Source organism: Poecilia reticulata, linkage group LG10 (genome assembly GCF_000633615.1).
Source record: "Poecilia reticulata strain Guanapo linkage group LG10, Guppy_female_1.0+MT, whole genome shotgun sequence".
Lineage (NCBI taxonomy): Eukaryota > Metazoa > Chordata > Actinopteri > Cyprinodontiformes > Poeciliidae > Poecilia > Poecilia reticulata.
The window spans coordinates 7,371,280-7,394,872 of NC_024340.1; the positions used below are offsets into that span (position 1 = coordinate 7,371,280).

A 23,593-nucleotide genomic window follows, 5' to 3' on the forward strand; every position below is an offset into this window, starting at 1 on the left:
TTCTCCACATTTTCTCTCTCTTTCTCAAGTCATTCTGTCTCAGTGTCTGACCTTGTTTTGGACACCCTCACACACACACACACACACACACACACACACACACACACACACACACACACACACACACACACACACACACTGTATCCATGTTCCTGCAGGTGCTTAAAACCCTTTAAGATTGGTCGTATTTTGATGCGGTGTTTTTATGGTGTGGTGATTTGTGAGGCCGGAATCGGTCGAGGTTATGAAACGGCACTTTGAGACAATCAGGCAATAACAGGAATGGCAGACAGTGATTTAATTCACAGCCTTTCTCTCTCTCTCTCTCTCTCTCTGTTTTCCTATCCTCCAACCAAGGCTGTTGTTTGCTGGTTGTGATGCAGACTCGTACTGGCATGTTGCCCCAGACCAAACCAAAAAAAACCAAAAAAAACAACAACAACAAAAAGCAGCAACACGCTGGGAAGAATAAACCAAGACAGACACACAGCACATCTCAGGATGTTTCCTTTCTCCGGTGCAGTTTGGACTCTTCGTGCTCCATCATCAACACCCCGCACACGCTGCGTGGAAACTTTCAACCATCTGCTCTGTCCTTAATCGTAGCCTGGTGTAAACAGTTTTAAAAAAAGAAGAAGCTGCTGCCGCCGGGCATGTGGTGCAGGAGACGTGCGATGGAGAACATGTTTGACCACGTTAATGCCACAGCTGAGCTGAACGGAAAGTGATGTGCTTGGAAAGAGGACAGTGCATACTCAAACGAGTTGAAGAGACATCTTTTCAAATTTGATGAATACAAACAACATCCAGTCATTTGAAAATGATGACGTTACAGTCAATTACTTTGAGAACATCACATTATTGGTTAGGGGACATATTAAACCTACCATGCATCAATTCATGTCTGCTGATGCATAGGGCTACTTATTAATGTACTGTAATTTACATAAATAGTAATAAAAAAGTTTTTCTTTGTTGGTGGGGCACCAAAACTGTCTCCAGCCCAGGGGCCCACATCCTTGTAAATCCGGCCCCTGACTCAAACAATGTTACTGTGAGTTTTGTGAAGGGAAACGCTCACAGAATGGCAAGTGACCAACAAGCAGCAGCAGAAACAAAAACTAGTGCCTTTCTAAGGCGGTCCAGATCGAGTGAAGTCTCCAAAACAAAAGAGGAAAAATCTAGAAAAAGATTCTCTGTTGTTTTTCACACACAAAAGAAAACAGAGCAATACAAGTCAAACATGTTACAATCAGCATGTCTGATTGTTCACCGCTTTTCAATGAAAGTGGTGAAGCACGGTTCTGAATGTGACTGTTAATATATGTCCTGCGTTTGCCGTCATATTTAAAGCGTAACAACAAAATAACAGAAGTAAAAGGGAAAACTCACATGTCCAAAGAAAGACATGTGAATGCCACCAAATGACTCTTTTTCACAACATAGCAGTGATGATCAACAGGTGATTCTAGAAACATGGAAAAATGTGTAGAAGTGTTAGATTTGGTTACAATATGCCATGAATACTACAGTAACAGACAGATTGGTTTACTGGAAGAAAATGTTCAATTTCTGTCCTGCAGTCCTGGAAGTGTTCAGCTAAACCTCACGGTAAAACCAACAGAATGAGCATAAAACAGGCGAGCGAGGATTACCAGGCACTGTTGTGAAGTTAGCTTTGTGGGAAGATGTTTGCTAACAGATCAATAGTTCACAGTGGATAAAAAAAAAGCACCAGCCATAAAAGTACTGGTGTGTGACTCATGTAGTGACAAAGGAAGATCAAACAACATTCAAATCATCCAACGTGTATTGTTGGACTGCATGTTGTCAGATTTTGTTTGCTTATTTAGCATTTCAACATTTACTTGAATAGCTTTGCACCTGACGTAATAAACAAATAAATAGACAAATTAATTAATGAAGAAAATTGGAAATGAATAAATAAAATGTCCTTATACGAGGATGATATCCCACTGTTCACAACCAACCTTCAGTGTACGAGCCCAGCTGTCCTAGATACAGTCTCTCAGTTTGGCAGGTTTTCAGACTTGGTCTAAGAGTGAACTGACGCCAATTAGAGATTACTGGAGATTTGAATTCACTTTATGAAGCTAACTTTCTCCCCCTGGTGGTAAAACTGCAAAATAACATTCAGTTTTGGAGATCTCTCCTCATTTCCCTGGTGGGAAGGATTAATGCAATAAAAATGGTTTTCCTCCCTCAGATCCTTTATCTGTTTCAAAAATATTCCCATCTTTTTACCTAATAATGTTTTTAAGAAATCATTTTAAGAATCATTTCATTTCTATGGGACTATAAAGCGCACCAAATTAGCAAAGCTCACCTTTGCCAGGTAAAACTGAAAGGCGGACTGGCCCTCCCAAATTTTTCATCCTACTTTTACTTTTGTGCGCTACGCATTATTACAATTTAGATACCATGGCATACAATATAACTGCATCATCCACAGTGCTATACATATTTGGAAACAGATAAAATCCCAGTTTGGTATTGAGTCTGTATCTCCCTCATTACCAAGGAATCCCTCATTTGTCCCTTCCACTTTAGATTCAGGTTATACACAATGGAAAGGTATAGGCACCAGAACTATTGGTGACCTGTTGGTGGGCGGTAATTTTACCTTGTTCTCTCAACTTCAGGCCAGATTTGTTCTTCACAAATACAATCATTTTAGATGCCTACAGGTCAGGGCATATGTCAAAAAACACATGCACACTTTAGAGTGTAATACCTAATTAATTTGACGAACTCTTAAAGTTGGGTGGTGGGGAAAGGCATCTAATCTCCCAGATTTACAGTTTGTTATTATCCAGATCCTCGTCGTCCATCCAGGCTGGGAGCAGGAATTGGGAACGGAGATAAGTGACGAACTCTGGAAGGCTGCTTTAGAGAATATACACAAGTGTTCCCCTAATTATAGACATTGACTTATTCAATTTAAAATCATTCACAGGCTTCATTACTGTAAGGTGGAGTTACTTCACATTTTCCCGAATACACCCCAACTATGTGCCAAATATATTGAAGAAGCCATGCTTCTCCATTTTTACTGTCTGTGTCCTAAATTAACCCCATTTTTGGTCTGGCATATTCAAAACTTTATCAGATATGATTGTACTCAGAGTTTCCGTTCAGCTTTCTCAATTTAATAAATGCCAACAACAATTATTGCCTTATGTCTTTATCGTAGCAAAAGTACTAGGGTTGATGTTTTGGAAAAAAGCCGTTAAATTGTGGCTGGAGGAACTGGTAAGGCTCTCTCATCTGGAAAGAATCCGGTTCTCATTAGTAAACAAATTAAAACGTTTCAGTAAAATTAGGCAGGCAACTCTATTTGAAGAGGTTTTGATTCGAGCCAGAAGTCCCATATCAGAACGTTCCTGTTTATTTATGTCATTTTCTGTTTTCTTTCATACTTTTTGTGTTCACATAAGAAAAAAAGAGGAAAAATTTGTATTGTTGACATTTCAATTTTCATGTCTGATCCCTCAATAAAACTGTTTAACAACAAAATTGTAAATGAATGACATCTTGAGAACAGAATCAGGGCAAACCCATTGGTTTGCTGATGACTCATTGATTTCTATACCTTCTATCTAGTCTATCAGATTAAAAGTATCTCTGGAAAATAACTTTTAAGCAGGTATTATGTTGTTTTCCTCCACCCCGTTTATCTCCTGTCCGCACTCCGGTTCAGTAGGTGGCGGTAATGCACCACCACATTTGGTCTGCAAACCGCCATAAAACATAACAAGAAGAAGAAGTCGGCGAGATTTTTTTAAAATTATAATTATTAAGACAGGTAGCTTCAAAGCTACGTTTCTGGCTTTCCATTGATGCAGCGACACTGACAAAGAACCTGCAACTGGTGAGATGTTTGTACAACTCTTCTAAAGAAATTAAAAGGAAAAAAACATTCACAACTCTGGAAAACTGCTAAAACCTGTTGTTGCTCTTCCTGTCCTCGTGACAGCAGTGTTCTGATGTCTATGGTTCTGACTGTCTGTGCTACCCAACAATCCGTTCTACCTTTTGACAACGCGCATGCGTACACCGATGCTACGTAACAGCTTGCTTACTCAGCAGATTTCTTGTCAATAGATCCTGTCTGTGGAAGTTTCGTTACGGTAAGTTTTATTTAAATCTGACGAGGTAGCACAAATCGTCAGAACACCGTTCTCATCGAGCTAGCAGTGACAGGTAGTAAAGATACTTCCGGTGTTAGCTATGGGAGCTTCCGGTGGCTGCTGCTTAAGGTGCCTGAGCTGACACGGCTGCTGCCGCTGTTTTTGGGGGATGCCGGTTTTAGGAAACCGTGTTAATTATATGACATGTAAGAGAATAATTATCTTTAAAACGAGGATGGTTTAATTGCATTTACTTGACGGCAGCTGACACCGAAAGTGCCATAGCGCGCCCACTGTTATTAATTGAGCTTGATGTCTCTCTTTGTTTGACTGTCCAATAGCATAAACTCCTAAACAAGAGACTTCAATATCATCTGATAAACACCTTCTTGAGGATGTTTGCTCTGTCCCAATGGCTTAAGAAGAACTTTAAAATGAACTTCTAATAGTTTTTCAATGACTTTCTACCACCACTAGTAGTTGACTGAAATCCATCTAATTTAATTAAAACCCGGTCTTGCTTGAACTTTCAGTTCAGTTGGAGGGTAATTTCTCTCTGGGTGGATGTCCAAACCCTGGAATATTGTTTTTGTGTCCTAGAACGAGGGGTGCACCAATTGCAATTTTCTGGCCAATTTCAGATTACTGACATTTAAAAAAACCTGACCTGCCAATTCCGATTTTGACTGTTACCACTTTTTTTTTGTCGGAAATGTCGCTAAATATAGCAAGAAAGTCACTCAGTTGCAACAGTGGAATGACTATTGTTAACTGCAAACATACAGACATGACCTGACAAACTTCTCTAACAGGAGAGCAGAAGAGAACAGTGTGATTTTTAGACCTTTGCAGAGGAAGACAAGATTGGTGTATAAGTAAGTATACATATGCACCGATCCCTCAAAATTGGCCGATAAATCAGTGCACTCCTATCTGGAACCTTGTTCTCCAACAGGCCTTTGAGTCCTTCACAGAACAGTTTGGGTTTACACTGAGATTAACCGACACAGGTGAAATCTGCTTCCTATAGGAGACTTCTGAAAACAAACTGATGGCGCCAGATTTTATTTCGGGGTATCACAGCAATCTGTTGGAGAGGTGTTGCAGTAAAGGCAATAAAAAATTCTCCTCAGGTCATTTTAGCAGTAGGATTAATATAATGACAGCGGCTCCTCCATGCATGCATACCTTGCAAATTTCTAAAATATGGTGTTGATTATATTTTGATTTGATTGGATTATATTTATTTCCCCGATGCTCACTCTGCTTCAGATGTTTACTTTTTTTTCCTGAGGAGTTCAGGAAGTTGTATCTTTGCAAAATGAGTGTTATATAAACCTTGTTATAAAAGAAGCTCATTTTTTTCCCAGTGACTATCTCAGTATGCCTGTGTGTGGAGCGTGTGTGTGTGCGCGTGTGCGTGTGTGTGTGTGTGTGTGTGTGCGTGCGTGCGTGCGTGTGTGTGTGTGTGTGTGTGTGTGTGTGTGTTCTCCCTCCCTCCACCTCTGCCTGGCTGTCAGCTCTCTTCGACCACGTAGCAGCTTCCTGGCAGCGGCAGCCACTTGTCTCTTCTCCCTCTCTCTCTCTCTCTCTTTCTCTCTTTCTCTCTCTCTCTCTCTCTCACACACACACACACACACACTCAGCACCAGCAGCAGCTTATGTAGAACCACGTAGCACCGGCTTTGGATTCTAACCATCGACAGCAGCGGCCGAAGCGGCGATGGACCTCTTTGAATTCGACTTTTTCAGGGACTGGGAGCTGGAGCAGCCGTGGTGAGCCCCGCACGCCGCTTTGTTTTGATTTCCTCTGTGCATCTGTGCGTGTCCCCCGCTGAGTGCGGGATGAGTGGACGCTGGAGGTCAGAGCCGAGTTTGTGTTATTTTGTGATCGTCTGTGAAGGTAGAGGAGTGAAAGTGAGCGCCGGGAGGGAGGGGAGAGAGAACCGCGCACAGACCGCCTTTGTTGTGTCCGAGCTGGCGTTGTTACCGGCGGAGCCCCGACCGGGGAGGCACGAGCGCTCCGCGGCGAGCACGACGCCGGGGCTCCGCTCCGCGCGCGCTGCCTTCATTTGTGACATCAGGTGGAAAGAGAGGAGAGGAGAGGAGAAGAGAGGGGGATGCGGAGGCAAGCCGAGGCGAATGACGGATGGAAAGGAAGCGCATCCTCTCACAAGTTTGTTAATTAGCTGTTTATTACGTTTCAGCCCGTCGGTAATTAATAGCGATAATCCCGCGTTCAGATTTGTGGCTGATTGGTGAGCTGGTGCACCACAGGTGTTGTTGTGATTTATGGGATGCCTCTCTTCCACGCGCAGCCGTGAAAGGCTTAATGACAGAGTGAAGTTGGGCCGGGGTGATTTATGGCATCTCCATGTGTTGCTTATGCATCACTGTTAGGCTGTTATTAAATACCCCAAATTAGATTGGTTTTGTCTTTATCACGCTGCGTGGAAGGAAGACGCTCACACTTTGCCCGACCCCACGTCTCTGAGAATCGCTGGGTTCCTGCTGTTTTCCAGACCACATTCCTGTCCTTTCCAGACCCAAATTCCCAGAGTTCTCTGTTCATGTTTGGCTGCGTAAAGTCTGGCATCTCCAGACATATTTGCAGTAAATTCATAGAATTTATGAATGGAACAAACACTCTAAAAACATTGGAAGGAGGCAAGGAAGGTAAGAAGGAAGGAAGAGAGCAATAAAAGAAAAAGAAAAGTGGAACGAACAATGAATAAAAATCTAGGAAGAGGGAGGAAGACAAGACAATATTAACTAATGAAAGAGAGATGATGAAGGGATTCAGAAAGGAAACAATAAAGGGAAGAATGACCAAAGGGAACTAGGAAGGATGGAGAAAGAAAAGTAAAGACAAGAAGAAAATAAGGAAATGTGGAAGTTTTGAGGATAAATGTAAATAAGAAAGGGAAAGAAGAAGAAGCAAGAAAGAAAAGCAATTCAAGAAAAAAGGAAGGAAGGGAAAACAAAATGAAATATGAAAAGAGAGAGATGAAGGAAGAAAGGACATTAGGAAGGGAAGAAAAGGAACTAGAAGGAAAAAGAAAGAAGAAATATGGGAGGAAGGATTAAAGAAGGAAAAGTACAGAACAAGGAAGCATAAAGAAAGAAAACAAATTCAAGAAAAAGGAAGGAAAGATTAGACAAAAGGAAATATAGAAAGAAGGAGAGACAAAGGAGCACAGGAAGGAATCAATAAAGGAAAGAAGGAAAAGGGGAAATAAGGAAGGGAGAAAAATGAACAGGAAGGAAAAAATGAACTTAAGGGATGCAGATGAAAGAAAAGGAAATATGGAAGGAAGGAAGAAAGATAAATGGGAACAAGGAAGTACAGAAAAAGGAAGAGCAAAGAAAGAAAAAAGGGAAGACAAGATGAAAACAAGGAAATGTGACAGGGAGAGATATAAGGAAATAATAGAAGTATAGAATAGAATAAGATGAAAAATATGGGATAAAGAAAGGAATACATATATTTGTGTATGGAAACAAGAAAGTTAAAGTACAGATGAAGGAAAATCAAAGAAAGAAAAAGAAATCAAGAAAAAAGAAAGTCTAAAAAAAAAAGACAAGAGAACAAATATGGGAAATAAGGAGGGAAGTAACCATTTAAAACAAAATACAAATATATTTCAATATTCTATCTTTCCTCCCTCATGCGTAGAAAAGACCAAAATCAAATTCCAGACTTTGTTTGGCCCTCAGACGATCTTAATGCCAGCAACCTGTTAAATCTGCTGCCTGTGCAGATATTCCACATGTGTACTGACCTTTGAACTTTCAAAACCAGCATTAGTCAGAGCATCGCCAGAGAAAAAGATGTCCCGCTCTCGAACAACCTCGCGTCGCCTTCTGCTCTGCCGAGTCATTTTGTGCACAGCAGAGGACGTAAGAACAAAGACCCACATGGAGAGAAGCGCTTCTCTCCAGGCTTCCACGCTCCGGAGGCCGGAACGTGCTGCAGTAACTGCAGACGCTCAAAATGCGCCAGACGCATCTCGGTTTCTCTGCGGGATTCACTTTTTTTTTTCTTTCTTTTTACTGAAGCTGACTGTTTTGAATTCTCGGCACACATTGGTCGGGTTCATTTTGCGCCGGGCAGGTTTCTTCTTCCGTATTTCTCCATGAAGAGGAAACGCAGTGTGTCCTGGTGGAGCTGCTGTGAGTCGGTGCTTTCTAATGGTCTCATCACTGTCTGCAGCAGAGGGCTCATCACAGCTCAGCAGATGGTGGCACAAAGTCGACCGGGGTCTTTATGGTACGCTGCTAACCCGCCTGAGAGAGCCGCCGCAATAAAAGAGCCATCAGCTTCACACATCTTGCATTCACACACATATATAGAGAGAGAATATTTCCACATAGCTTCCTGAATCGGCCCGGTGGAGGCAAACGTTTGTCTGGTAGCTTGAAAACCAAACCACAGCAAGTGCTTCAACTTTTAAAATAAAGAGATTTGTATAAAATATTTTTAAGGAGTTGATTTGTATATTCGGCCACATATGAGTCAACAGCTTTCACTGGAAACAATCCCAGCTGGAGGTCTTTTTCTGCAGCTCTCTTAAAGCTTTAAAAAAGAAAAATAGCGTTATTTTTTTCACAATGTTGTGACAGTAAGTGAAGAGACAGATATTCTGGTAAAAAATAAAAATGAAACAAATCGAGCTATACCCACGTATTCCCTGAGCTACGATAGCAGTCTGCCAGTCAAAAACAACCAATTAGCACAGGGAGGAGCATCGTAGTCATGCTCGTGCATGTGCTGCTTAATGTGCTAATGAAGAAACGACTTACCATTAGAGAAAAAGCGTTTATCTTGTGTCACTGGTGGCCATGTCAGCTAGCATTAGCATTAGTAGCAGGATATGTTGTGATGGGCCAGCTTTAGCATTGTGAACTGTGTGAACACAAGCTTGATTGACAGCGCTAGGACCCGCCTCCTGGCTCTGATTGGTTGTTTCTAGTTAGCACTGGGAGAAGACAGAGGAGCTTGATTTTTTTTCACAGTTTATGTGCTAATTTTAATGAAACTGTGGGAAAAAAAGTAAATCAAAGTTGCATACAGTAGTTATAACAGATTAATGTCTGGATAATATGTTCTTTTTGGAAAATTAGTGCTTGCAATGTAAATGTAGAAATTGACTGGAAAGTATTTTTGTTGGCTATTAACTCTTTGGAATCCCAGAAAATACTCAGGAGTCCCACTGCAATATGCTACTTTTAAAAGGTCACACATGTTTTAAAGCATCATAACAGCAGATTAAATATTATTTTATTCAACAGTAATATTCACAGTGCGATCCTGAAATGTTTGTTAGCAGAAGAGCTCAGCCTCATGGATGGAGAGCGCATTAATTGTCAAGTAGTGCAACACATTCTCATTTGGATTTAGGTCTGAACTTTGACTGGGTCACTCCAATAGCTGAACATAGTTTATTTTTGATCTGAACTAGAGGCGGGCGGTTTGATCTAAAATATTGATGACATCGATACTAAGTCAGTATCAGTATCAAATCAGTACCAGTGGGCTGAGATTAATACTTTAGTTTCAGATTCCATCTTGATTTTCTTTTTTTTTTCAGTTGTAGTTTCTCAATTGTGCCTAAACAAATATTTAGTTTCGATTTGCTCTAACATATTTTTATGGAGATTTAGGGTCTCCCGTATTACAGTCTGTGAACAATAATGCTCTGGTATATCCATTTACTTATTTTGACACGATTCCCAATCGACCCAGTTTTGCGTTTTAATGATTGTATATAGTAACATGCTCAGAAAAAATTGACCAGCTGCGTCAACCACCTATGTGTTGGATGCTGTTTATTTGTTGTCACAGGTCACACATTTAAATAGCCATACGTTATATGAAGAATAAATTACAGACAGTTAGCCTATAAATCATTTGACTACTGGATTTTATTTAGGGGATAAAAGAAAAAGGGAATATTGAATACAATAGCAAGCTTTTACATTTCATCTATTCATTTGGAGAGAAGAAAATAGAAATCTATCCATCCATCTTTTTACTTTCACAATTGTGCATATTTTTGCAAGGCACTTTGTTTTTTTTTTTAAATATAATTCCTAAAAATCAGTACTAGTCTGAATCTAATAAGTCTGTCTTGAAGCGCTGAATAGAATGTGACACGAAGCCATTTCCTTGTTTTAAATCATTCAAAATATTTGAGATTAAAGTAAAAGCTTAATGCCGGGGCCTCATCGTTCTCCCTTTGTTCTCTTTACCTGCTGAGTCTGAGCTTCGTTATATGACTGTGACTTACAGGTGAAAAGAAAACATCCAAACTTGTGTGTCTTTCATTTTTATCACTTTGTATCAGAGCAGCGTTGTGTTGAAAGAGAACGTCAGCCGTCTGAATCAGGGTTGTAGTGGTCCAAGGTTTTTCATTAGAGTTTCATTTTGTGTCTAATTCAGTCAGTTTTAATTAGTTTTCACTGTGTTTGCAAGTTTTTATTAGTTAAATATTGTTCCATTTTAGTTTAGTTTTTTGTTAGTTATAGTAGTAGTTTTAGTTTTTTCCTACTTTGGTTCGTTTTTAGGTACAGAATTCAAAAAGTATTGTCTCATAATGAATACATCGATTGGTCAATACATCTTCAAAAGAAGATTTAATTTTCAACAAATATATTCAATTATGGGCTGCACAGTGGCGCAGTTGGTAGAGCTGTTGCCTTGCAGCAAGAAGGTTCTGGGTTCAATTCCCGGCCCTGGTCTTTCTGCATGGAGTTTGTATGTTCTCCCTGTGCATGCGTGGGTTTTCTCTGGGTGCTCCGGTTTCCTCCCACAGTCCAAAAACATGACTGTCAAATTGCCCCTAGGTGTGAGTGTGTGTGGTTGTTTGTCCTGTGTGTCTCTGTGTTGCCCTGCAACAGACTGGCGACCTGTCCAGGGTGACCCCGGAACACTAGCTGGAGAGACACCAGCAACCCTCCCAACCCCACTAAGGGACAAGGGTGTAAAGAAAATGGATGGATGGATGGAAATTTAATTATTCTGCAACAAGCAATTCACTCTGGCGTTTCCTCCCAAATTTTTCTGTCGCCATTTAGCGGACTAGCAGAAGTGCCGTAATATTCCAACAGCTGAAATCAATGTCACACTGGTTCAAAAGGCTAACAGATTCATAAACACAAAAACAAGGGATCTTATATAAATTCAATATGTTTTAGTTAGTTTCATAAAAGCACAAAATAGTTCCAGTTTGGTAATAGTTTTTCACAGGGGTGCACAGGTTGCAGTTTTCTGACCAATTACCAATCTTACAAAAAGCCTAACGAGCCGATTCCGATTTTGGCTGATACCAATATTTTTTTTGTCTGAAATGCCACTAAATATAGCAAGAAAGTTGCTGATTTGTCAACAGTGGTGTGATTATTGTTAAGTGCAAACGTGCAGACATGACCTGGTGGGTGGGGGTACCAGTCAAACCTCTCACAGCAGAGCAGAAGAGGACAGTGGCTGATTTTTAGACCTTTGCTGAGGTTGATACGATCAGTGGGTAAGATTAGCTTCACATGTAAGTATCGTTCAAAATTAAGGAAATCGGCGCCAACAAATCGGTGCACTCCCAATTGTTCCCCATTAATCACCGTTTTTATTTATTTCAGTTGACAAAGATGTTTTCTCCATTTCAGTTATCGTTTAGTTGGCAATAATAACCTTGGCCTAAATAATTATCGGCTCATTTCTGGCCTCGGGGGAATGTGCGAGCACAAGACAGGGTAATGTCCCGTTTGAAAAATCTTAAAAATGTCACTTAATATCACCACGTAATCAGCTGTTCCGCTGCATGCTGCGGATTGTAGGTGGTGTGGTCTGAAAAGAGCCGACCTCTACAGTTCGGCGGGAACAAAATGACTTGGCAACCACAGAGCTTGTCCTGGACGCCTGATCCAGTGGGGCAGAGTGAGTCTGAGCAGCAGCAGCACCGACACACGCTGTTGTCCCTCAGCGGTCGTGATGGAAGTGCCCTGGAGCAAGGTACTTAACCCCCCGCTGGTGGAGAGGAGCTGCTCGGGGCTCGGCTACACGCTCGGGGTGTGTACGCATGTCGCCCTCCCGCTGCCACCGCTCCATCACGCCTCGGCTGTCGCGGGAGCTCGGTCTGACAAAGGCTGTGTTTGGCAGCAGACACCATAAGAAATGGAGCGCATGTGTAAAATGAAAGGAGGAGATGAAGACTTGAGATGCCTCGATTTGGCGAATCAAGCCGTTAGTTCTCCCAGGCGCCGACGTGCGGAAAAAAAGCAGCTGAGGGAAATCGTCATTAAAAGACCCCCTCGGAAATAGACGTCCCTCGAGACCAATTCTGGAGAACGTCTGGCTCCCTGCAAGAAGACGGTTATGAAATGAGGGCTGGCCCAACGCGTCGGTATGAGGAAGTCGATGACATTCTGAGGCAGTTTGAGGCCTAAAATAGAAACCTTGGACAAGAATGAAAGCATGTATGACATCTAAGTAGTTATTCCAAGTATTTTTTGTCTAGTTTCTAGACTGGGCTGCACAGTGGCGCAGTTGGTAGAGCTGTTGCCTTGCAGCAAGAAGGTTCTGGGTTCGATTCCTGGTCCTGGTCTTTCTGGATGGAGTTTGCATGTTCTCCCTGTGCATGCGTGGGTTTTCTCAGGGTACTCCAGTTTCCTCCAAAAACATGACTGTCAGGTTAATTGGCCTCTCCAAATTGTCCTTAGGTGTGAATGTGTGTGTGGATGGTTGTTTGTCCTGTGTGTCTCTGTGTTGCCCTGCGACAGACTGGCGACCTGTCCAGGGTGAACCCTGCCTCTCGCCCGGAACGTTAGCTGGAGATAGGCACCTCCCGACCCCACCGAGGGACAAGGGTGTAAGAAAATGGATGGATGCATGGATAGTTTCTAGACCAAATATCTTAGTACACTTGAAATAAGACAAAACTAACTTACAGATAACTTTTCAGCAAGAAATAGGAGCTTGACTTAAGTCAATGATTTCTTAATGTTTGATAAAAAAATAATAGTAGCAGTTTCTGATATTGGCGATGTGGGGAGGTGCTCAGGGCGGTATCTCATCTGGGAGGCATGAACTTTTGGAATCGCAATAGTACACGTAATTTTATAATTCAGTTTGCAAATGCCTTATTTTATTTGCATGTATTTTTTTTTGTATTATATTCTTTTAAGTTTGTGTCTTGAAAAAAACTTGGTGTCTGTGATGGCACAAGGTGATTTAAAACAGGGTGTTGGGGGACTGGGGGGTGTTTGCTCGAGGCACCAAACAGAGTAGGACCGCTCCTGATGAAAAAAAAAGTTCTAGTTTCAATTACATATTTTGGAACTTATTTTTCTAGACTGAACTGTTCGCTTTCTTGCCAGTTTCTATTTTAATAACTTTCATGATTTTGTTGCAGTAGTGGGCTTCATTCATAGACATAAAGCAGGAAACAGACAGAGAGGGAGAGAAGTGTGGAAGACGTATGAAAAGGAAGTTGGATATGAGCCGCGCCTGTTACACCACTACAGTGGACCCTTGGTATTTATAAGGATTAGGGATCACAAACGCAAAAAGGACCGAGAATACTTCACAGCCCCTCTAGAAACTCTTATAACTGCCTATTTTAATGGTTTAAACACCAAATATACCTTAGTATCCAATAATAAACACAGTGGAAACATCCTCTTTCTTTCTTATCTCCACTTTTGGGGTACAGCCAATCAGGGCCTAGGAAAATAAAAGGTGCCCTGTGTAAATGCCAGCCAATAGCAAGGCAAGTAGCATTGTGGCTAAGTATTTCAGCTTATCAATTTTCTTTTGAATACTTTAGCAGCCTACTGCTAGGTAGATTCTTGCTACCAGGAATTTACACTGCTGTTAGCCTTCAGAACTGGGTTTTATTGCGTAGGTTTAACACAATGTATAAAACTCAGAGGTTCGGCCCACAAGAAATCACAAAATGAATGGTTAGCTTCACTTTTAGCATGCTACTCTCTGCTTCCACTGCTCCATGTCAGTGCTGTGTTTGATTGACATCTGGTGGCTGTGGAGGCTATTGGCATAAAGTGAACTCATTGTGAGTTTCTGACTTGGTGCATTATCCTTTATGCGTGGCTAACATTCATTGGAATCAACCAGAAAAAACACGCATCAAAATGGAATCTAACCATAGTTGTGTGTCCTTTGTTGTATTTACTAGTAGCTACGTATCTGTGGTTTAAACCCACTGTGCCATCAGGTGACCCAGATGTTCAATGTGTAGAAACACTTTATGTTTGGAGCATGTTTCATTTTTTTCTACTTGTGAATTAGCCCAGCTATTTGTGGTGACCAGAGGGTGTTTATTTTAATGACAGACAGAATAACTTTGCTAGCTTGTTGCCGATATTTGTTTTTCATGGGTCACTCTGTTCTGCCGTTTCTGTCTGCATTAGAAAAGTTTGTTAGGGTTCCCATATGGGCCAGTCAATACGTTCTGATGTTTCTAATTTCTTACATTTAGCAGGTAATTAAGGAGATTCATCTTTGAGTAGACAGGGGAAGTCCCCCCTCACCCCCCCCAATGTGCTAACAGCCTAAAAACATCAGAAAGAACTTCCTGTTTGTGGAGTCCGTCTTTGGTGTTTCTTAAAGAGAGGCTGTGACTGTGAGTACTACAGCAACGTAAGCTGCGTGGCCAGAAGGAAACTCATAAAAAGCAAAGCCAAATGTGGGTCCTTTTCCCTTTCAACGTGGGCGCCAAGTCAAAGTAATTAAAAGAATTTCACTTTTCGTTGATCGCCCATCAGGCCAGACAAATAAAGTGAACCAAATGAAAGAGCACGATGCCGCTGCTTTTACCAGTGGCCAACCTTTGATGTCGCTGGCGACTCGGCTCTAATAAACGTCCGAGTGGACTCAACTGTCCGAGATTACAAGAAGGGAAGCACTGGAGGGGTGGGGGGGATTTCCTCCCCGTATAATTGATGTTTTCCTTAAACTTTACAATGGATTTTAAAGGCACCGAAGCCAACATGCACTCGGAGATCACTCAGGTTTGCATTAAAAGTCTGTCACTATAGCGGTAGATGTTGCGGCTGGTGTTTGACATCAGATTTCCCTTTGAAGGAAGGGAAACAATCTGGAAGCTCCCCGTGCCTTTGTTAAATCTGAACGAACACACGGAGACTCCTCCTCCTCCTCCTGAAGAAATGCCCTTTCATCTCTTCTTCTCTTTGTTACTCTTCCTCCCTCCTCTCCTCCTCTTCCATCCTTGCCGTGCGTCTCCGCTTCATTGTCGCGCTCGCAGATCTGAGGGCCCCGCGCGCGTGATTGTAATAGGCCTTGCGGTGAACGTCGCGTGCTCCTCTCTCTCTGTAATTGCCCATCATGTAGCCGGGCTAATCACGGCGCGCCGAATCCGAGGGAGATCGCTTTGAATGTTAATTGACGCTGATGGTGATTGGTTGAACCATTTAAGTAGTTAATTAGAGAATTGATTACACATTTCGTCAGCGTGGAATGATAAGAATCCAGCTGCGTGTTTTGAAGCTGGGAAGGCTCACATCTGCAGGAAGACGCTCTGATTGCTATTATTTGTTATTGCTGATCCACCCTCCACCCCACACACACGCAGACACGCGCACACACACCTCTCCCCTCGCACCGTGTTTGATTCGATTCGGCTCGGGGGGGAAGAAGAAAAAAAAAAAAACCCGAATTCCAAGTCCTCCCGGTTTGAATTGTCGGAATGAAGCGCAGAAGAAGAGAAGATTAAATTCATTCAATTTTCCTTTTCCTCACGCTCCCATTATTCAACCCATGTAAACCCTCCCGCCTCTCGGTCGACTCAGTCGCACGTGCGGGCTCAATGAGCGCGCGGAATCATTCACGGCGCCGCTCTGAAGCTCGCGAAGGTACTTCAACACCCCCGCGCGTCATCAAGCTGAGTCTCCCCGCAAAAACTGCATGAGGATTCATTCACATTCACACACAGCGACGGCGGACAACACAAACTGAAGGCCTCTGTATCTGGAGGTGGAGGAAAAAAAGTCAATTTGATCTCACATCGCCGCTGCAATTATCCCACAGGGCGACACACAGCGTCGGCTCTGTCAGCAGGTGTGAACCTGGTCGGCTAACCGGGAGGTTTGTCCGCAGGGAGGAAGTAGGCGCTGTCCGTGGTGCTGAACAAAAACACAAAACAAACAAACAAACAAACACAACAAAGCCTGGTGGTTTGGTTTTAATTAGAATATCTGATTACACGTAAACGGGGAGAGGTGCAGCTGCAAATAGTTATTTTCATCAGAGGCTCCCATGTGGACGGATGTTTTGATGAAAGTAGTGACGGTTTAGCTGATTGGAAATTGAAAACCAGGAGCAGCTTCGTCAACATCAGTGTCTTTGCTGCTTTTTTAAAAATGTTTGGTTTTTTTTTCTCTCTCAATAATCTTCCTGTCAACTCTAAGCTGCTTTTGCTGTTTTGTTGAAGGAAACTAATACCACAGCATGATGCTGCCCCCACTATGTTTCAATGTGGGGACCGTGTGTTTAGAGCAGGGGTCCAAAGAGCCATTTTTGCACTCAGTCGAGCTACAGAAAACTTGCTTAGAGCCATGAAAAAGCTCTACTTATAATTTTTTGATAAATATCTCCTATAAAAAGCTTGTCATTTTTAAACAACCATCGTTTTACTTCTTTTTTTTTCTTCTGGGTTTTAAAATAAAATCTAAAAATCATGAAAAGATGAAAAATATTATTCACACTTTTAGTGTCATTCTATCATGGAAATTTAATGCAATTATTCTATGAAAGAGTTTGAGAGCAGCTAAACCCTGTATTTCTTCTTATATCTATATTTATAAACATCATTTGGTTCTTCATGGTTTCGGCAGTGTCTCTGAGAGCCGTTGTGAAAGAGCCAAAGAGCCAATTGAGGCTCCAGTATTGGTCCCACCTGATTAAAGCGCCATCTTCCACGTGGTTGAAATGGACAGGCATTGGAGCAAAAAAATACAGCTTGTAGCTTTTTTTTAAAATAATAGTTTTTCCATTAAAGCCATATTTGTGGAGTGCATGACTAAAAGTCATTCTGATGTATTTTTCCAACCTACGCTTTTAACTCGATTGGAAACTTTCTCCCTGACATGTCCGCTGTGTTCCTTTGTTTTCACCATTGAGCTGTTCGTTCACCAGTGCAGGGTTCTTAAACTTTTCCATGCCACAATTCTCCAAACAGCGTTAGCTTGTAGCCGGGATACTTTTGCTAACACGCAGACAATGCTACAAAATTGGTAAAGAAACATTGACTTTCAGAAGAACCCCACTCCCCCACCACCACCTTTTATTCACTGTTCAGTAATATTTAAGTTTGTTTAGCATAAATGTTGCCTCGTACCTTCTGATTTTAGCTGGCTGGGACGGTTCTTTCAGTCTTATACATGTCAGAAATGTTTACAATTCTCGCTTGCTAGCCTTACTTACGGAGCAAAGCAACTTGATAACTTTTTGAGGCTCTCTAGCGGAAAAAAACAGCTGGATACTTACCCTTTTTACTAATCAGGAGCTTTTTGCAGTTGCGCCGATTCATGTGGCATTATTTAGATTTCATTTGTAAAAAAGTTAAAAAGTGTGTTATTTTCTTTCCATGCACTAATTGGAGTTAATCTGTTCCATAAAGTCCCCAGTGGAATACGTGGACGGTTCTGTCTGTCACGTGACAAAATAAAGTAGGAACGCTTTTGTGGCTGATTTGGCCTCTAGTTTCACCGGAGACGAGTTCTCAGCTGACATGTGAGGGGGATGGAAGCTGTTCACCCCCCCCCCCCCGTCACACACATTCATCCAAATGCGATGTTGATGAAATAAATCTATTGATTGGGGCAGCTCTGAGACAGTGCCTCCAGATTTCAAAGAGCCGCGCCGTTCGTGTGGATTTGATGGATTCCAGAAGCAACCACTCAGCTCCGAGCTGGAGAGTAATTGTGAGGGCTTGTCATTGATCCATTGCAGGCTCCGACTGTTTTTCCTCGCCAACAGCTCCAGAGAATGTGATATGATACAGATGTCTCCTCTCCAGCTGTTTATACAGTTCAGCAAGGGAGCTAAGCAAAAAATAGAAAAAAAGCCATAAGTGAAAGGAAATATTTAAATCAACTTTAAAATATTTTAGTCGTTTTTGGATTTAAAGCAGGAAATCCCATATCGGTCACATCACAGCTTAAGCATTCTGTCAGGACATTTTCAATAATGTTTCCATCATTCGATATAATTAAAAAAAAAATGCTCCAAAACTAAAAGATGATTGTTAGTCATGACAGGAGTATTATTGGCAGCAAAATGTCTTGAAGGGACAGCTGAGATTTATTTTTAAATTGCGGTTCTCTTGAGATCTTATGAGCTGTCTAAGTATTTTGGACTGTAACCTACAAGGACTCAAAAAATTTTTTTCTCATTAAATACTGTAAAACAGCCCCTAGAGAAAAAAACACTCTTAGCCGCTAACAGTTATTTTAAAAATCTTTTGCATCCTCTCACATTATCACCACTTCAACCAAATGTGATTGAACTAGAAAGACTCAAACAGTGTTTTAAAATCCCACTACATACTGTAAAAAGAAGCCCTTCAGTGTTGCTCTAAGAGGAAACACTGAGGTAACTAACCGTTAGCTGCTAACAGTTATTTATTGTCTTTAAAGTATTTCTCATCCTGTGACATTATCACATTTTCTCTTTAACATTGTCACTGTTAAAGAGAAACAGTGATAATGTGATAATGCCCTAAATGGCATTGAACTTTTAGCTGGCTGGGAGTTAAAAGTTCAATGCCACGGATAATAAGTCAGTTATTTATTGTCTTATTATCACTGTTTCTCTTTATACTGTGCATGGTTTAAATGGGACTGAACTAGAAAGGCTCAAATAGAATTTTATATAATTAAATATTGTAAAAAAAGACCTTTGGTGTTGTTTTAGGTAGAAACACAGAGGTAGCTAACTGATAACTGCTAACTCATAGCAATTGTCTTTTAAAAATCTTTTGCATCCTGTCAGATTATCACTGTTTCTWTTCTATACTGTGTATTGCTTARTGAATSGAGCTCCTCAATGCATTTGTAACCATGTTCTATCTGCCAGCCAAACAATGCTAACATAGCATAGCATGGCTATTCCTTGTTGTATTTCAAAGTAAGACTCCCAAACATGGATGTAACCAAGCTTAAATAACATACCTGAGTCAGATTTAGGTTTCAAGTAATCCTTTTTTGGCCAACTGGAAATAATGTTAGTGTTTTGGAGTGTATTGTATACTCTTGACCTCATGGTATACAGTATGCTTATGGGTGTTTATTGTATTATTCTAGTTTATTTTCCACATTTTTCTAAAAAAAAAAAAAAGAAATTTGAGTGTCTGCACTGGCACTTGGTGATTTAGCGGGTGGGTGTCCGCCCAGGGCATTAGACAAGGTTGGACCACCCCTGCATAAAAAAAAACCCTAATCTGATAACGGATTTTGGAATAAATATTTAAACTACCTTCATTATTGTAGTTCTTGTAGCATTTTTTTACATGAGAATTAGCTTAGCCTTGCTCAAGCTAACATTTACCTTTAGATTTTGTCTTTTAAATCTGTATTTATATGGAAGACATTAAAAGTTATCTACTGCAGTTGTCTCAACAGAACCCCACTTAAAGAAATCTGAACTACTTACCTTTAATACCTAACACAGGACTATTGAATTTTATGTGTATATGAAACGTTATAAAGCTCATTATTGACTCATTACAATGAGTCAATTGCACCTGATGTCGCTCACGTACGAGTATTGAAATGTATTGTTAAACTAATAAGACAATTTTACTATCTCAATCACACAACTGGCATAAATAAAGACAAGAGGTCTTAAGCTGTGGTGAATTAAGGTCCTTGTTTGTTAAGGATATATAACGGTATCGAGTTTCCACATGCTTCATATAAAGAGCTGAGCCATCTGTTTGGTTTCATCAGTGTCTTCCATGAAAATTAAGAGTAACCATCTGGAAGGGAAATAAAAACCCTCAGCAGAACATTTATCTTTACCAGAAGAGAGAAAAAAAAACACACAGCATCTTCTTCCCCTTCGTTTTAAATTAAAGCATACTATCCCTTGCCATTAATTTTGTGGCTGTAAAAGCATGTGCACTTTCTCCCATAAGCTGAATTATGTCATGGATAGTTAGCCAAAAAGCCACAAGGCTCTGTAAAGTGCACACAAACAGCATTTTTCTGTACATGTTAGTTATTAGCTGCTGCTCAAAGTTCAATGCAATCATTMAAAGTCAGCATAATTTACCGTACCTTAGTAAAGCTGTATTTAAGGTTACGTCAAAAGTCAAAATCTCAGGTTTGGGAATGATGCCAGGSCTCGATTTTACTGTAACAAGATGGATCTCCACATTAGTGTATTCTTTGACTAGGCTATATATATTTAGCAATAAATGYAAATAAGGGAAATGCTGAGATGAAATTTCTCAGCATTTAATGCATTCACACRCGTTAGCAACAAGTTGACTGACAGATGCTGCACAGTGCAACGCGKGTCTGCGATTTGACGGGAAACCAGCRTTCACAGACGCAAATAAACAGTTTATTGGTTTAGCTTCCACTGTGGTTTTTATACACAGTTCAGCCATGTTAGATTTGRATGTAAGGGCTGGTGATTGAGTTCCAGAATATAAGACAAAAAATCCAAAATGCCAACTTCTGAGCACAAATGCACGGCAGTAAAAGGAAAAAATGAGTCTCAGTTGTCTAGWTTGAATTTCTAAAATAAACTGCACTTTTAATTTATCATCTTCAATAAAAAAACAAATATTTAGAAAAAAACATGAAATTCAAAGTGTTTGTTATAAAAGAGAAAGTATTTAATGTAACAAGCAGTTGATGGCAGTATGAAGGGCCAAACGGTGTCCCTGACTAGTAAATATGAAGTACTTTGACTGCTGTCTGCTTGACATGTAACGTACATGTCAAGCATGTCAGCGGTTCAGTTTTTGTGAATTCTTGTGAAAAATCTGTCTGCGAGCAAATTTTTTCCAAAATATTYGAAAGAAAATTAGCTTGGKAAGCTGAAATWCACAGAATCAATGCTGCTTAATGTTATTCGTTTTCCTTGGTGCTGATTGGCTGTAGGCACAMAGGGGGCTAATAGAAAAAAGACTGTAGATGTTAGTTTCTACGGTAGCGCTGAGAAGGTTTCCACTGTGAGTATTAAAGCATATTTAGGTATATTTAGTGTTTGAACTTTTAAAATATGCTGTTAGCATTTCCAGAGGCCTTAAAGGGGCAGCATTATGTAAAATTGACTTTTTTGAGCTTTACATCATGTTATAATGTTATTCCCTTAGCAAAAACATAACTGTGGTGTTGCCCTGACTTTAATGCATTTTTGGGAAATCCTTTCATCTCCATGGCAACCATTCAGCTGAGCAAACCGCCTGGTGGACCTAGCTCCACCTTCAAGGCACAGCTCCCATTCAGAGCTGCACTTTCCAAGCTTCAGAGCCTYTGCTTTAAAGAGCAGCCCTCGCCCACGACTCCTTCAGACTAGCCAGCAGCAATTAGCAAACACCTGGTGGAACTGAGCATCTGATGAGCTCATTATAGGAGCTACTTCTCAGTGAAATGCTGGTAAAAATGTTGTTACAGGGTTAATGGAGGAGCCATGTTGTCATGACTTCCTGAAGGCGGAGTTTCAGAAGGAACAGGAGCTTCTTAAAGAGACAGAGGCCCTATTTCAAAGCATTAAATTATAAAGTTGAATTTCTTTTATCTTATGTTGGATATTCATGGCATTTTTATAACAACTGAAGGCAACATATTTTCTCAATTGTGCTATAAAATGGCTCTATGTGGTTTTAAAATTCATAATACTGCCTTTTTTAAATATTCGTGGATTTTATCTATTCACGGATGATGTGGGCCATAAGCCCCCTCTGTACTTTGTTAAAAACAACACAAATAAAAAACCTGATGCGGCTTCCATCCATTAAAGAGAGAGAGAGAAAAGAAAAGATTTTACCGTCAGTCCGTTAATGCTGCCTTTAAAAGAAAATCAGAAGATGCCACGCTGCCAGTAGATGTGACTAAAAGCCCTGTTACTATTGATTAGACTATAAAGCCGAGTATAACAGTACGTAACTGAAATTGATCCTTCCCATGTTATGAGATTAGCCAGCTCCTGTCCCRKCAGCCTCTCTGCTCCAAGCAGAGGCTCCCCACCTCACCACGCTCGGTGTCGGGCCTGCTTTTCATGTTTGCGCGAAAGCTAATTTATTTGTATTTATCGAAAGGTCAAACGTGAGTCTCGACGCCGCAGCCGCCAGACAACGAACTTTAAAAAAAAAAACAACAACAAAAAACCCCCCCCAACAACCTCTGATTGTCATTCCTGTTGTGGCTAAAAGTGTTTCCCAAAGTATGAGGTGTGTGATGATTTGCAGTGTTTGCTCAATGACGGCTTTATTTAATTAGCAGATGATTTGCAGAGGATAATATTCGTTCAATTGCTTGCGGGAAGTGAATTAGGTGCGGGTCAGATTAGTTAATGGAGAGCTGGCTTCAAATGACAGTCCTTAATTTGTTGTTTAAACTAATTAAGGATTAGTTGCTCGTGTGTTTGCTTGGAGAAGTGTTCCTTAATTTCTCATGAAATGTCCTGCGATAATTGGTTGAATTAGTTAATGAAGAAGTGGTGTACTTTATTAAAAAAAACAATAGTGTCATGTTTTTTTTTTTTTTTTTCTTTGATTTTGATCAGAATTTTAAAAATAAAGATATCCACCTTGCAGAACTAAATCCAGGGTCATAATTACTTTGTGGTTAATATTTGCAGTTTTCTGAGATTCTTCAAAAATCTTCCATTTTACTTTTGTCATGGTTTTAAACATTTTTTAGTGAAGGCCCTGAAAATGTTAGTCGGGTTCTGTGGAGAGTAAAGTAATGCAGCATTGCCCCTCCCACACATACTGCTGCACACTGCTGGTCAGCTGGGAAAATGAAGCCTCCTACACTGTGACTGATTATTCATAAACCTGATAGAATCAACTTGATATATAATTTATTTTGAATTTATTTGCTCATGAGGCAATATTACATTTAGAAGTAAGTAACCATTGTTTTTGCCTGCTAGCCCACCAGCTCAGGGGTGTCAAAAGTTCAGCCCTGGCGTYTGTTTTCGCCCCTCGGAATGATATTTTGGGGCCCCAGRCGAAATGAAAGAATTGTAAAAAAATAAWTAAATGTACATGCATTTAGTGCATCAAACCCTTTTTAAYACACAAATTTCACATTTTTCTAAAATTGWCGGCAAAAATTKAGCACATTGTGTTTTCCTTCTAAAAAAGAAAAACTAATGTGCAACAGCCTTTTCATGTTTCAGATCTAACTATACACTAGTAATGAGATTCTCTGATTGAATGTTTTCTCTT

The 23,593-nt window shown here is 40.7% G+C and overlaps 2 protein-coding genes across 2 annotated transcripts in view; both read left to right on the top strand.

Annotated features, from left to right (window-relative positions):
* fmr1 (fragile X messenger ribonucleoprotein 1) overlaps window positions 1-5,181 on the top strand; it is a 24,027-nt gene extending 18,846 nt beyond the window's left edge. Inside the window, exon 8 of the mRNA XM_008419864.2 lies at window positions 5,107-5,181. Within this exon, the coding sequence (XP_008418086.1) occupies window positions 5,107-5,181 (75 nt within the window). The remainder of the gene's footprint in view (window positions 1-5,106) is intronic.
* Window positions 5,182-5,644: 463 nt separating this feature from the next.
* aff2 (AF4/FMR2 family, member 2) overlaps window positions 5,645-23,593 on the top strand; it is a 199,815-nt gene continuing 181,866 nt past the window's right edge. The window contains exon 1 of the mRNA XM_017307008.1: window positions 5,645-5,927. Coding sequence (XP_017162497.1) covers window positions 5,875-5,927 — 53 coding nt within the window. The 5' untranslated portion in view covers window positions 5,645-5,874. The remainder of the gene's footprint in view (window positions 5,928-23,593) is intronic.